The sequence below is a fragment of the Pan paniscus genome, chromosome 2 (genome assembly GCF_029289425.2).
Source record: "Pan paniscus chromosome 2, NHGRI_mPanPan1-v2.0_pri, whole genome shotgun sequence".
NCBI lineage: Eukaryota > Metazoa > Chordata > Mammalia > Primates > Hominidae > Pan > Pan paniscus.
The window spans coordinates 15,065,604-15,078,124 of NC_085926.1; the positions used below are offsets into that span (position 1 = coordinate 15,065,604).

A 12,521-nucleotide genomic window follows, 5' to 3' on the forward strand; every position below is an offset into this window, starting at 1 on the left:
CCACACAAAGGATGGAGAATGCTACATCTGCAACCCAACATGGGGCTTAATTGACACCATTTCTAGTAGCCTGAGTATTTACATAGGGATTCCAGAAACACTGCCATTATGACCTGCAGAACTACTAACAATGACTATTCAGTGGTCATTAGGCAAAATTACACTCTTCCTCTGTTCAGAATGTTGCACAAGCTGCTTCCTCTGCCTGGGCTGATCTCTTCCCTGCATCTCTTACTGCCTCCCCACCCAGTCCACCTGGCTAGTCTTCCTCAGCTCACAGGTCTCACCTGGCCATTAAGGGACCAAGCCAGTCTCACTCCCAGATATTCTTTGCACACTATTTCCTCTCAGAGTATGCATCTAGTGGGGGGCTGTGGGATCACTCAAGTAACGACAGCTGAGGCATTTGGACAAACTTAGAAGGGGACACTCAGTAAACTGGTGAAGCCTGAAAACTTGTAGAACTTTCTAAAACTTGTAAAGTCTAACACTCCCAAGTGAGTTTCCCAGGATTCTTCTGGCCCACTGTTTATGAACATCTCTAGCTTCTGCCCTCCCCACAGAACCTGTCTACACCACATGGCAACTGCCCTTCCTCCTATTGCCTCTGGGCCACCAAAGCTTCCACCCACCTGCTTTCAAGTGGCCAAGGAAGGCCACTTGAAGCGAGTTTGTTGCAACACACCCAGGATGACTCTGACTCACACAGGGCCCTAGCTGGGAAATCATAACATGGGCCTTTAACAGGAACTACAAATAATTCAAACCAACAACTTCCCAAAGCATTCTCCAGAATCTGCAGGAGTGTACATAACAAACAGCCAAATCTGCCTAAGAAATTAGACCCAAGACCAGACAGCGCGAATCACCTCGTAGAGCTTCACGATGTCAGGTGTGTGCTCCTTCTCATCAATCTGCTGCTCTCTCTTGAGCAGCGTGTCCTTGCAGTGTGTACAGCAGCGGATCCGGTCATCGTCCTTCTCATCCAGGACCGAGCTGACACTGCTCATGCTGCTGATGCTGCCTCGGCGGGAGCCATGGACACTGTTGGGTGACTGGCTGGGGCTGGTGTGGGTGCTCAGGGACTCCTTGCTGGCACTGGTGAGCTTGTCTGTAACCACAACACCAACAGGCAGCAATGACCCCCACAGCATCCAATTACCATACCCACGACCTCAAGGTGTCAGTCCACAGGTGTTTGATTTGGAGAGTAATAAGATCAGGCTCCAGCTGTGGGCAAGTACTGCCCCTCTGCCTTCCTGGTGTCAGACTGGTGAGAAAGGACTCCACTGCTGCCCCTCCAAATCCAAACAGCCTTCCCTTTCCACCTGCCACTCTCCTGCATTTGCCCTGTGCCTCCAACACAACAAACATTCTCCCGGGAGACTTTCCTCCGCAGCCTTCTCCCTATTCCCAAACATCTGGCTCCTACCCTCTCTGAATGGCAGGTCCTCCAGGAAAGCCTTTTCCAATTCCCTGAGGCAAAAACTATCCATCCTTCCCATCAGTTCCCACCACATTGCCCATTTTGGAGCACTTTCCACTCTTCTCCCTGTGTACAGTTGCATGTACACCCCAGAGCTGCCCTAGGAACCTATGACTCTTTGTGGGTACGAACTGTGTCTTACTCACACTTGTACCCTTAACATATCCAGCAGGGCCACCCCACAGCAGCTGCCCAGTAAATGCTGGCTAAAGAGCTCAAGAGAAGAAGGGTGAATAGTGTCCCAAAAAGGCAGCTTATAAAATCTCATGTGAGACAGGGAGTTGGTCTCAGGGAGAAAGTATCAAGGTAAAGTGACCTGGTGTATGTGAGAGTTGGAAAGAAGAAGCATCTGTTTTTGTCCCCACATTATCCAGACACCCCATGGCCAACAGTGTGCACAGTCAGCAGAACTCTCTAGTGTTGCAAATTTACCCCAAACTTCCCAGAAGCCAATGAGATCATCTTCAGCAACTTCTACTCAGCTTGGTTGCAAAGTCCTGGAGGATCGGGTTCCACCTAAACTTTGTCCTCCACACACCCCCAACTATTCTATTTGCTCATCTATTAACCTACCCTGGGCTTTCCAGAATTCCATGCCTTTGCTCCTACTCTTCACTCTACCTAAAATGTCCTCTTTCTCCATCTCTTTTGCAATCCTACTCATCTTTTAAGGCTCTTCTCGAACATCACCTCCCAGCCCTAAGCATGCATGCTCTCACTGTCCCTGAGCCCACAGCACTCAGCATCTCTCATATTATGATATTAGTCTTTTCTATATGGCAGTGAGTTGTCTGTGACTTATCCCACAGGAAGGGACTAGCCCACTGCTTATATTCAAGACCCTCTTCTCAAAGTCACACTTGCCACTTCCAAGCAGAGCAGACAAAGAGTTGGTCAGCCTCTCCTGAGTTCCTGACAGTCTCTTTCATTGTACATCTCTCTTTAGAAAGCAATTATTTATTTGTGAGTTTATATCCCCTGATAGATGCTAGACTCCTTGGAAGAATGGACAATGCCTTATAGGCTTATAGGCCAGAAATGGGCAAAAAATGACCTGTGAGCCAAGTCCAGCCTCCAGGCTGTTTCTATATGGCTCTCAAACTAAGTATAATTTTCACATTGCTATTTTATTTTATTTATTTATTTTTTTGAGACGGGAGTCTCGCTCGGTCACCCAGGCTGAAGTGCAGTGGCTCAATCTCAGCTCACTGCAGCCTTCACCTCCCAGGTTCAAGCAATTCTCCTGCCTCAGCCTCCTGAGTAGCTAGGACTACAGGCACATGCCACCACGCCAGGCTAATTTTTGTATTTTTATAGAGACAGGGTTTCAACATGTTGGCCACGCTGGTCTCAAACTCCTGACCTCAAATGATCCGCCTGCTTTGGCCTCCCAAAGTGCTGTGATTACAGGCATGAGCCACTGTGCCCAGTCTAGTGTTCACATTTTTAAAAGGCTGTTTAAAGAAAGAAGAAATGTCACAGCAACCATATGTGGCCCACAAAGCCTAAATGTATTTACCATCTGATCCTTTACAAAGTTTGCCAATCCCTGTTATAGACCACTGTATCCCTGGCCCCTAGCATAGTACCTAGCCTGCAGTGGGTTTCACAGAAACAGCAACTCAATGAATGAAGATTCCCATGAGCCATTAATTTAACAAAAAGGTTCCACGGTCCCAGTGGTAATTAGCAAATAAGCTAGGCCCAAAAGAAGATGAGGGTCCAGGGCCCCACCTCCAAGTCACCTACTTGCCAAGGGAAGGCTGATGAGCTCCATACACTTCTTGCACATAATAGACCCGCAGAGGCGGCAGTGGTGGCGGCGGTTCCGGATGCTGAACTTATTCCCACAGTCTGGACAGAAAGGGACATCCTGGTCGTTGACCCAAGGCACCACAGACTTTTCTATTGCTTTGGGAAGAGCAAACCAACAAGAAAGCAGGCCATTTTAAAGAGAGCTTTGGTCAGGGAAAAAAAGATAATAAGATGAATGTGAGCAAAGTTTTAAAGTTACCTCGAATCTTTGCAGACTCAGTATTTGTTCTGTCAAATGCAGTGAGCTGACCGGAAGAAAATAGTGCCAAATGAAATTAACCAGGTGATGTATACATGCTCCACACTTTCCAATACATCAAGCGGGAAATTAGCACATTTGCATTCCTCAAGTCTCATCTGTCATCCCCAACTCCACAAAATCACAAAAACAATTTCACATGGGACAGGGTATTAGTTTTGCATCTAGAACCCACCTCGCTTCCTATAACCCACTTCTAATCTCTTTATTGTCAGTTACCCATTTTAGCAATAACCAGGGGTAGGCAAGGATGGGTAAGGGCAACGACTGAAAGCAACAGAAAACTCTCCATTCTCCACGGTGCTCCTGGACCCTAAAACTGGCCACATATTTCTGCCTTACAAAGTACACATAAAGAACTGTACTTGTGCTTGCTACTATGCCCAGCACACAATCCAGGTTACACACAACAAGCACAACTAGGATGAAAATACACCCGTGAGACCTGGTCACCACTTCGTTTGCCATCACACACTACACCTCACTGGATGATTGTGCCTGGGACACCCAAAAGAAGAATCTGAAGGAAGAAAGGTTTTCCAGCACCTGAGTGGGATTCATAGGTGGGAAAAGGGAAGCTAAGCATGTGGCAAGTTTGTCAACCTGGGCCATTCTCTTAAGGAATGCTGGCCCAGGCTAGAACTGTCCACCATGTCCTTTGTACCTCTCTAGAGAAGGTGTTTCTCTGCCACCATCAGATGTATATGATATATACAACACAGGCTATAGAAATGTGATTATTTTTCCCCAGAAAATGTGTATTTGTAGAAAAAAATGTTTTAAGACAACAAAATTTACCTTCTCTAACCTGATTATTAGTTTATTGACTTCCACAACATAGTGGTCAATTCTAGCAGCTCGGTGTTTTTTGAAGTCGGAAAGATGGCTTCTCACAGCACCTAGAGGGAAGGAAGGTAGGGAGACAAATGACTTATAGTTTCTCTGAGGGAGCCTCTCTACCTTGCCTCTTATCCCAATGAATTTCAAAAGCAGGCTGGTCAACATAGCGAGACCCCGTCTCTCTCCAAAAAAAAAAAAAAAAAAAAAAAAAAATAGCCAGGCATGGGTATGTACGCCTATAATCCCAGCTCCTTGGGAGGCCAAGGCGGGAAGATGGCTTGAGCTCAGGAGCTGGAGGCTTCAGTGAGCTATGATCCCACCACTGTACTCCAGCCTGGGTGACAGAGTGAGACCAACTTCAGAAAGAAAAAAAAATATATTTCAAAAGCAAGTAAAAACTCTAGGATTTTAGAGCCTTACCAAAAATTCAAAAACCAGGAAAGCAAATGGAAGAAAATCTGCTAAATTGTTAACCGCCTTTGGAGGCCACCAAGTACCATATGAGAGACCTGAGAGTACAGCAGATAAGAGCATGGACTCTGGAGTCAGCCTGTGCTCAAGTTTCAATTCTGCCACACACTGTGTAACCTTGGACAAATTACTTAACATCTCTGTAACTCTAAGAGTACTCAACTATCAAATGGAATAATAATGGTATCTACTTCACAGAGTTGTTAACGACGATTAAATAAGTTAAAATTTGTAAAGTCTTAACTGACTCTCATGCCAATGTTAAATAAACAGGGTGGTAACATTATGGGTGATTTAAAAATTTTTGAATTATCTTATTGTTTTATACTTTATAAATTTGATACAATATTGTTTTTCCTCAGGATAAGGACAATTCTCAAAATGGCCAAAAAAATGTAAATGCTGATAGATTCCCTTGTGGGAGATAGTTAAGCTGATACCTTCCTCAGTCCAGCAGCCAAAACCCAGGACAAACGTCTGCAACACAAATAGCTTACTGTCTGAGTAACCTGAAATATCCCCTGCTCAGTCTCACCTGTTGCAGAAACATATTGTCCTCAACCCTCCCGGCACTCAGTGCATGTCCTCTTCCCAATGATCACCTATTCATTTATAGACTGTAATGTAACAGAATTTGTCACATGCCATGCTTTTAAAAAAATTTTTAATTGCCAAATAAAAATTGCATATATTCACCATGTACAACATGATGTTTTGAAATATTTATACATTGGGAAATGGCTAAACAAGCTAATTACCATATGCATTACTTCATATACTTACCACTTTTTGTGGTGACAATACAAAGTCTACTCTCACTGATTTTCAAGAATACGAGATATTTTTATTAACTATAATCAGGCCAGGTGCGGTGGCTCATGCCTGTAATCCCAGCACTTTGGGAGGCTGAGGAGCATGGATCACTTGAGGCCAGGAGTTCAAGACCAGTCTGACCAACATGGTGAAACCCTGTCTCTACTAAAAATACAAAAATTAGCTGGGCATGGTGGTGCACGCCTGTGGTCCCAGCTACTCAGGTGGCTGAGGCACAAGAATTGAACCCAGAGGCAAAGGTTGCAGTGAGCCAAGATCACAGCAGCACACTCGAGCCTGGGTTACAGAGGAAGACTGTCTCAGAAAAACAAACAAACAAAAAACTATAAATCACCACCTTATACAACAGATCTCTTGACTTATTCCTCCCGACTGAAATTTTGTATCCTTCGATCAGCATCTCCACATGCTATACTCTTTTTATTTATTTTTGAGACAGAGTCTCGCTCTGTCGCCCAGACTGGAATGCAGTGGCGAAATCTCCAGGCTCACTGCAATCTCCACCTCCCAGGTTCAAGCAATTCTCATGCCTCAGCCTCCCAAGTAACTTGGATTACACACATGTGCCACCATGCCAGGCTAATTTTTGTATTTTTAGTAGAGACAGGGTCTCACCACATTGGCCAAACTGGTCTCAAATTCCTGGCCTCATGTGATCTACCTGCCTTGGCCTCCCAAAGTGCTGGGTTTACAGGTGAGCCACCGCACCTGGTCACACATGCTATACTCTTAACCATCCACATGTCTTTTCTTCCCTAATCATACTCTAACATCTAATTAAACTTTAATTTAGAATTCTTAGGGGTGACCATAAATATTAACTGCTAAAATTTGCCATTCATTTGACCTACAATTTGTGATTTCAGTTACTGCAACTGGCAACTTAATCAGAAAATCACCCTAGTAATCTCACATTGGCAATCATGAAACAAGGTATCACAAACAAGCTATCATAAATAAATATTAACTTCTAAAATTTGCCATTCACTTGACCTTCTACAATTTGTGACTGTCTTCAGTTGCTGCAACTGGCAACTTAATCAGAAAATCACCCCAGTAATCTCACATGGGCAATCATGAAACAAAACTAATAAGAATTCATGTGTCCAAAATTTCTCCTTCATGTTTTGGATTGGCTTTCATATGTATCTCATAATTACATATGTATAGTATTATTATTATTATTTTTTTTTTGAGACAGAGTCTCGCTCTGTCACCCAGGCTGGAGTGCAGTGGTGCAATCTCGGCTCACTGTAACCTCTGCCTCCTGGATTCAAGCAATTCTCCTGCCTCAGCCTCCCGAGTAGCTGGAATTACAGGCATGTGCCACCACGCCTGGCTAATTTTTTTGTATTTTTAGTAGAGACGGGGTTTCACCATATTGGCCAGGGTGGTCTCGAACTCCTGACCTTGTGATTCAGCTGCCTCGACCTCCCAAAGTGCTGGGATTACAGGCGTGAGCCACTGCGCCCAGCTGTATAGTATTATTTTTAAAGCAATTTTCTCCTGCAATAACAAAAATGTTTCCATTCTCCAATACAGTAGCAAATAGCCACAAGTGGACACAGAACACTTAAAATGTGGTTAGTGTGTGCTACAGGAAGTGACTTTTAATTTTATTTCATTTAAATTTATTTAAACTTAAATAGCCCATGACTGGTGGCTACTGAATGGACAGCACAGTTGTAGGACTTTCCTTATTCAAAGAGACACCTTCTATAACAGCACTAAAAAGATACAGTAGATGAGCCTGGGTAAATTTCGCTTTCCTTCTTGGAGCTCCAGTTTCCTCATCCATAAATGGGAAAAAGGACCACTACTCCACAAGGCTTTTGTGAAAGGTGAACAAGATCATAAACATGAAAATTGAATAAATCACAAGGGAATGATAAATAAATAAAGGAATAATTACCCATTTCATGGACAGAAAATATTTTATTATATTAATGACTGTTATCATTAGACGGTTAAAGGATATGTAGGCAGGCGTAGTGGCTCACACCTGTAATCCCGGCACTCTGGGAGGCTGAGATGGGAGGATCACTTGAGCCCAGGAGTTCAAGACCAGCCTGGCCAACATAGGACCCTGTTTCTACAAAAAATACAAAAATTAGCCAGGTGTGATGGTGTGCACCAGTAGTCTTAGCTACTGAGGAGGCTGAAGTGAGAGGATCACTTGAGCCTGGAATGCAGTGAGCCATGACGGAGCCCTGGACTCCAGCCTGGGTGACACAGTGAGACTCCGTCTCCAAAAAAAAAAAAAAAAAAACAAAAACAGATATGTAAGATTAGATAGTTCAACTAAGTGTGACTGGCATGATAAATAGCTTTATTGAGATATAATTCACATACATACACCATTTAAAGCAAATTCAGTGGTTTTTAGGATTTTCTTTTCTTTTTTTTTTTCTTGAGACGGAGTCTCACTCTGTCACCCAGGCTGGAGTGCAGTGGCACGATCTCAGCTCACTGCAAGCTCTGCTTCCTGGGTTCACGCCATTCTCCTGCCTCAGCCTCCTGAGCAGCTGGGACTACAGGCGCCCGCCACCACACCCGGCTAATTTTTTGTATTTTTAGTAGAGACGGGGTTTCACCGTGGTCTGGATCTCCTGACCTCGTGATCTGCCCGCCTCGGCCTCCCAAAGTGCTGGGATTACAGGTGTGAGCCACCGCGCCCAGCTTAGGATTTTCAGAGTTGTACAATCATCATAATAAATGTTAGAGAATTTTTATCATCCCAACAACATGAAAGTAGGTAGATGTTACTATAATTATTCAAAAAAGTAAGCTGCATAAACCAGTGCCTGTCACTGGGCAGGTAATGTCCTATGTGAGAGGAAAGAATCATTAATGGACTCTATGCCTGGGCTGACATCAGAGAGATATGGATTCATACCCTACTTCTGCAGTTTACTCACTGTTTGTCCCTGGGCAGGTTCTCATGAGGTGCAGTGAAGATCTAACAAGACCATGGGTATAAGGCACTTAATGTAGTGCCTAACACAAAGTGGATGCTCAGCTGGTTCTCTTCCATTTTCTTCCCCCAGCAAGGGCATAAGGTCCATGAGAAGCTTGGACCATTATGGTTTACTGATGCCTCCTCAGCCAACTCTTAAAACTTTACCTAGAACATAGCAGATGCTCAATAACCACTTGCTGAATGAATAAATGAATTTTCTTACCAAGCTCCTGGGGTTCCCACATGTAAGGATCAACCCCTCCATAGCTGAAAGACTCATATCCTTGGGTCCCTGACTCTGCTCGATCATCCCCTTCTCGTTTCAACAACCTGTCCTTTGCTTTCTTAGCCTTCTGGACAAGACCTTGAAAAATGGAACAAATAATACAAATGAGCCATGAAGAACACCCAGTAAACAGTCAAAAGAAATCTCAAAAAACAAGAGTTGATGAAATAATTATCGTTTGTTTAAAAATGCACCAGAAATATTTAGATCCCAAGTAAAATGCAGGAGCAAGCACACAAACACTATATTACAAATACCACAGAGCAATATACTAGTTAGTCAATATTAGCATTAAATTGGTTTAGGCGGCCAACATATGGGCTAAATTACTGCTCATTGCCAAATTTAAGAGCACAATTAAATAAAAGTGCTAAAATCAAATTTGATGAGGAAAACAGGGTGATGGAAGTGTTTTCTTCTTTATCTTAATTGGAGTGGTGGTGAAGTGGGTATATACATTTTTCAAAACTTTTTGAATTGGGCCAGGCGCAGTGGCTCACACCTGTAATCCCACAAGGGAGGCAAATTGCTTGAGTCCAGGAATTCAAGCCAGCCTGGGCAACATGACAAAACCCCATCTCTACTAAAAATACAAAAAACTAGCTGGGTGTTGTGGCATGCACCTGTAGTCCCGGCTACTTGGGAGGCTGAGGTGGGAGAATCACCTGAGCCCAGGAGGTCGAGGCTGCAGTGAGCTGAGATTGTGCCACTGTACTCCAGCCTGGACAACCAGAATGAGACCCTGTCTCAAAAAAAAAAAAAAAAAAAAAAAAAAAAAAAAAAATTAAAGTGTACACTTAAAAACTATACCTCAGTTAAAATAATGTTTTTTAAAAAACAAGTTCTATAGTACTAATTCATTTACCCCAGAAACTCATGAGTAAATTCTTCTCATTTACCTCCAGGATGGGATTCAGCTAAACCTCCATCCGTGGACTGGTGTTCCCCATAGGCTTAACTGGACACAGAGTTCTTGCTTCCCCACTACTGCCCACGCACTTATTGAATGCATGTGAGAATACTTGCAAAAAGCTTCAAGAAACAGATATAACATCTACAACATAACACAAACAGAACCAGATTGGGTAAGAAGAGAAAATGAACATTTCCTGTATTTAGCCATCGTATGTACCAGGTACAATGCAAAGTGCTTGCAAATACATTATGCCAGTTCATGCTTACAATGTTATAAGGCAGGTGATAGCCCTACTTACAAATGAGGAAACGACATCAAAGACGGGGAAGAACTTGCTTCACCCAAGATCACAGAGCTTACAGGTAATAGCAGGGCTGGAAGTAGACACCTCATGTGCCTGAAATGAGAGCTCCAGCTCTCCCCTGCTAGTGCTGATTCAAAAACTATGCCTCTGCAGAACATGGGTTCTGCCACCTGTGCTGGTGCAGAGAACCACCTGTTAAACTGAACAATCAGCTGGTGCGGGGCGGGAAGAATTCTCAGTTCTAAGTCACTCTCTCATGAATGTTCTTTAATCTTGGATGACTGCTATCCCTTTCTTCCCCCAGAATCTAGTAGAAAATATCAGACTGAATATAAAATGGTATAATTACTTTTACTTTTTAATTATTTATTTTTTAGAGACAGGGTCTTGCTCTGTCACCCAGGCTGGAGTGCAGTGGCCGATCATAGCTCACTGCGGCCTTGATCTCTTGGGCTCAAGCTATCCTCTCGCCTCAGTCTCTCAAGTAGCTGGGACTATAGGTGTGCGCCACCATGACTAGGTAAATTTTTTTATAAAACATTTTTTTGTAGAGATGTTGCCCAGGCTCGCAGGCTGAGGGTGAGATTGATAAGAATACACTTGTCTTTTTTTTTTTTAAGACGGTCAAGCCAATAAGCAAACTTCCTGATTATTGGTCACTGTGGGACAGCTTTGTCCAAACTGGAAAAATACTAAAACAAAAGGACATCCTTTAAAATGCACTAAAGTCGTTTTTTTTTTTTTTTTTTTTTTGAGACAGAGTTTCACTCTTGTTGCCCAAGCTGGAATGCAATGGCAGCAATCTCAGCTCACTGCAACCTCTGCCTTCCAGGGGTTCAAGGGATGCTCCTGCCTCAGCCTCCCGAGTAGCTGAAATTACAGGCACGTGCCAACACACCCAGCTAATTTTTGTATTTTTTTTAGTAGAGATGGGGTTTCACCACATTGGCCAGGCTGGTCTCAAACTCCTGGCCTCAGATGATCTGCCCACGTCGGCCTCCCAAAGTGCTGGGATTGCAGGCATGAGCCACTGTCCCTGGCCTAAAGCAGTCTTTTCTAGTAACAGGGGAGAGAAAACTGCCTGATGTGAACAAAGGGTCTAGCAAACAGGAATGTGAGTTAGCAAGTAACAATTCATTTTTGCAAACAAGACTAAAGTATCAGGTTAAACAGGCAATCTATACCATTTAACCACTTTTAGGAGATAGAAAAACTGCCTGGCAATGTTCCCAGAAAGGACATAGCCCTTCCAGAGAAGGCCAATTAAAAATAATCCCATATATTTTAAAAAACACTAACAAAGCAAGAAGCCACAGTCAATTTTCAGCTATCTTTTCTTCTACTTACTGAAAATGGGCTAGACTGGAGCTGAACCAGGACTGGGCCCCGAACCCACTAACTTTTTACTAATGACTAATCTATCTTTTCTTTTTTGAACTGCCCCCAAAACCTAATACTAAGGTTCACTCTTTTGGCTTTAACTTTTCACTTGCCCAAAACTAACCATGTCATAACATTTCTAAGAATCAAAAGACCAAATGGAGACGTAATCTGCTTTCTAAAGGGCTTTTCAAAAAACCTTTCATGTCAATCCTTAAAACTTTACTTTCCTGATTCTGAAATGCAGAAAACTGCAACATAATCAAGAATTCCTTTCTAACTAAAGACATGATCATTAATAGTACTAGAGGTAGAGATGCCGGGGGTGAGGCAGGGTGGGAAATAAAGGGGAAAACCAAGAGGATCTTTTCTTTCTTTTTTTTGAGACAGTTTCACTCTGTTGCTCAGGCTAGAATGTAACAGCCTTGATCTCCTGAGCTGAAGCGATCCTCCCACCTCAGCCTCCTGGGTAATTGGGACTACGAGTGCGTGCCACTATGACTGGCTAATTTTTTTAAATGATTTTTTTGTAGAAATGGTCTCGCTATGTTGCCCAGTCTGGTCTCCTGGGCTCAAGCAATCCTCCTGCTTTGGCCTCCCAAAGTACTAGAATTACAGGCGTGAGCCACCGCACCCGGCTGAAGTAACTTTATTTTGTTTTTTTGTTTTTGAGTCAGAGTTTCACTCTGCTGCCCAGGCTGGAGTGCAGTGGCATAATCATGGCTCACTGCAGCTTCAACCTTCCGGGCTCAAGGGATCCTTCTGCCTCAGCCTTCCAAGTGGCTAGGACTACAAATGCATGTCATCATGCCCAGCTAATTAAAAAAAAATTTTTTTTATTTTTGGACAGGATCTATGTTGCCCAGGCTGGTATCAAACTCCTAAGCTGAAGCGATCCTCCCACCATGGCCTCCCAAAGTGCTGGGATTACAGATGTGAGCCACTGTGCCCAGCCAAGGATCCTTTCAAGT

The 12,521-nt window shown here is 43.5% G+C and overlaps 1 protein-coding gene across 7 annotated transcripts in view; it reads right to left on the reverse strand.

Moving 5' to 3' along the window:
• Positions 1-12,521, reverse strand: part of RBSN (rabenosyn, RAB effector) — a 29,134-nt gene that overhangs the window by 11,409 nt on the left and 5,204 nt on the right. For all 7 annotated transcript variants that reach the window (XM_003826217.4, XM_055109524.1, XM_003826218.6 and 4 more), the window contains 5 exons: positions 8,888-9,028; positions 4,359-4,459; positions 3,501-3,546; positions 3,236-3,397; positions 870-1,111 (listed from right to left, as the gene is read on the reverse strand). In XM_003826217.4, coding sequence (XP_003826265.2) covers positions 870-1,111; positions 3,236-3,397; positions 3,501-3,546; positions 4,359-4,459; positions 8,888-9,028 — 692 coding nt within the window. The remainder of the gene's footprint in view (positions 1-869; positions 1,112-3,235; positions 3,398-3,500; positions 3,547-4,358; positions 4,460-8,887; positions 9,029-12,521) is intronic.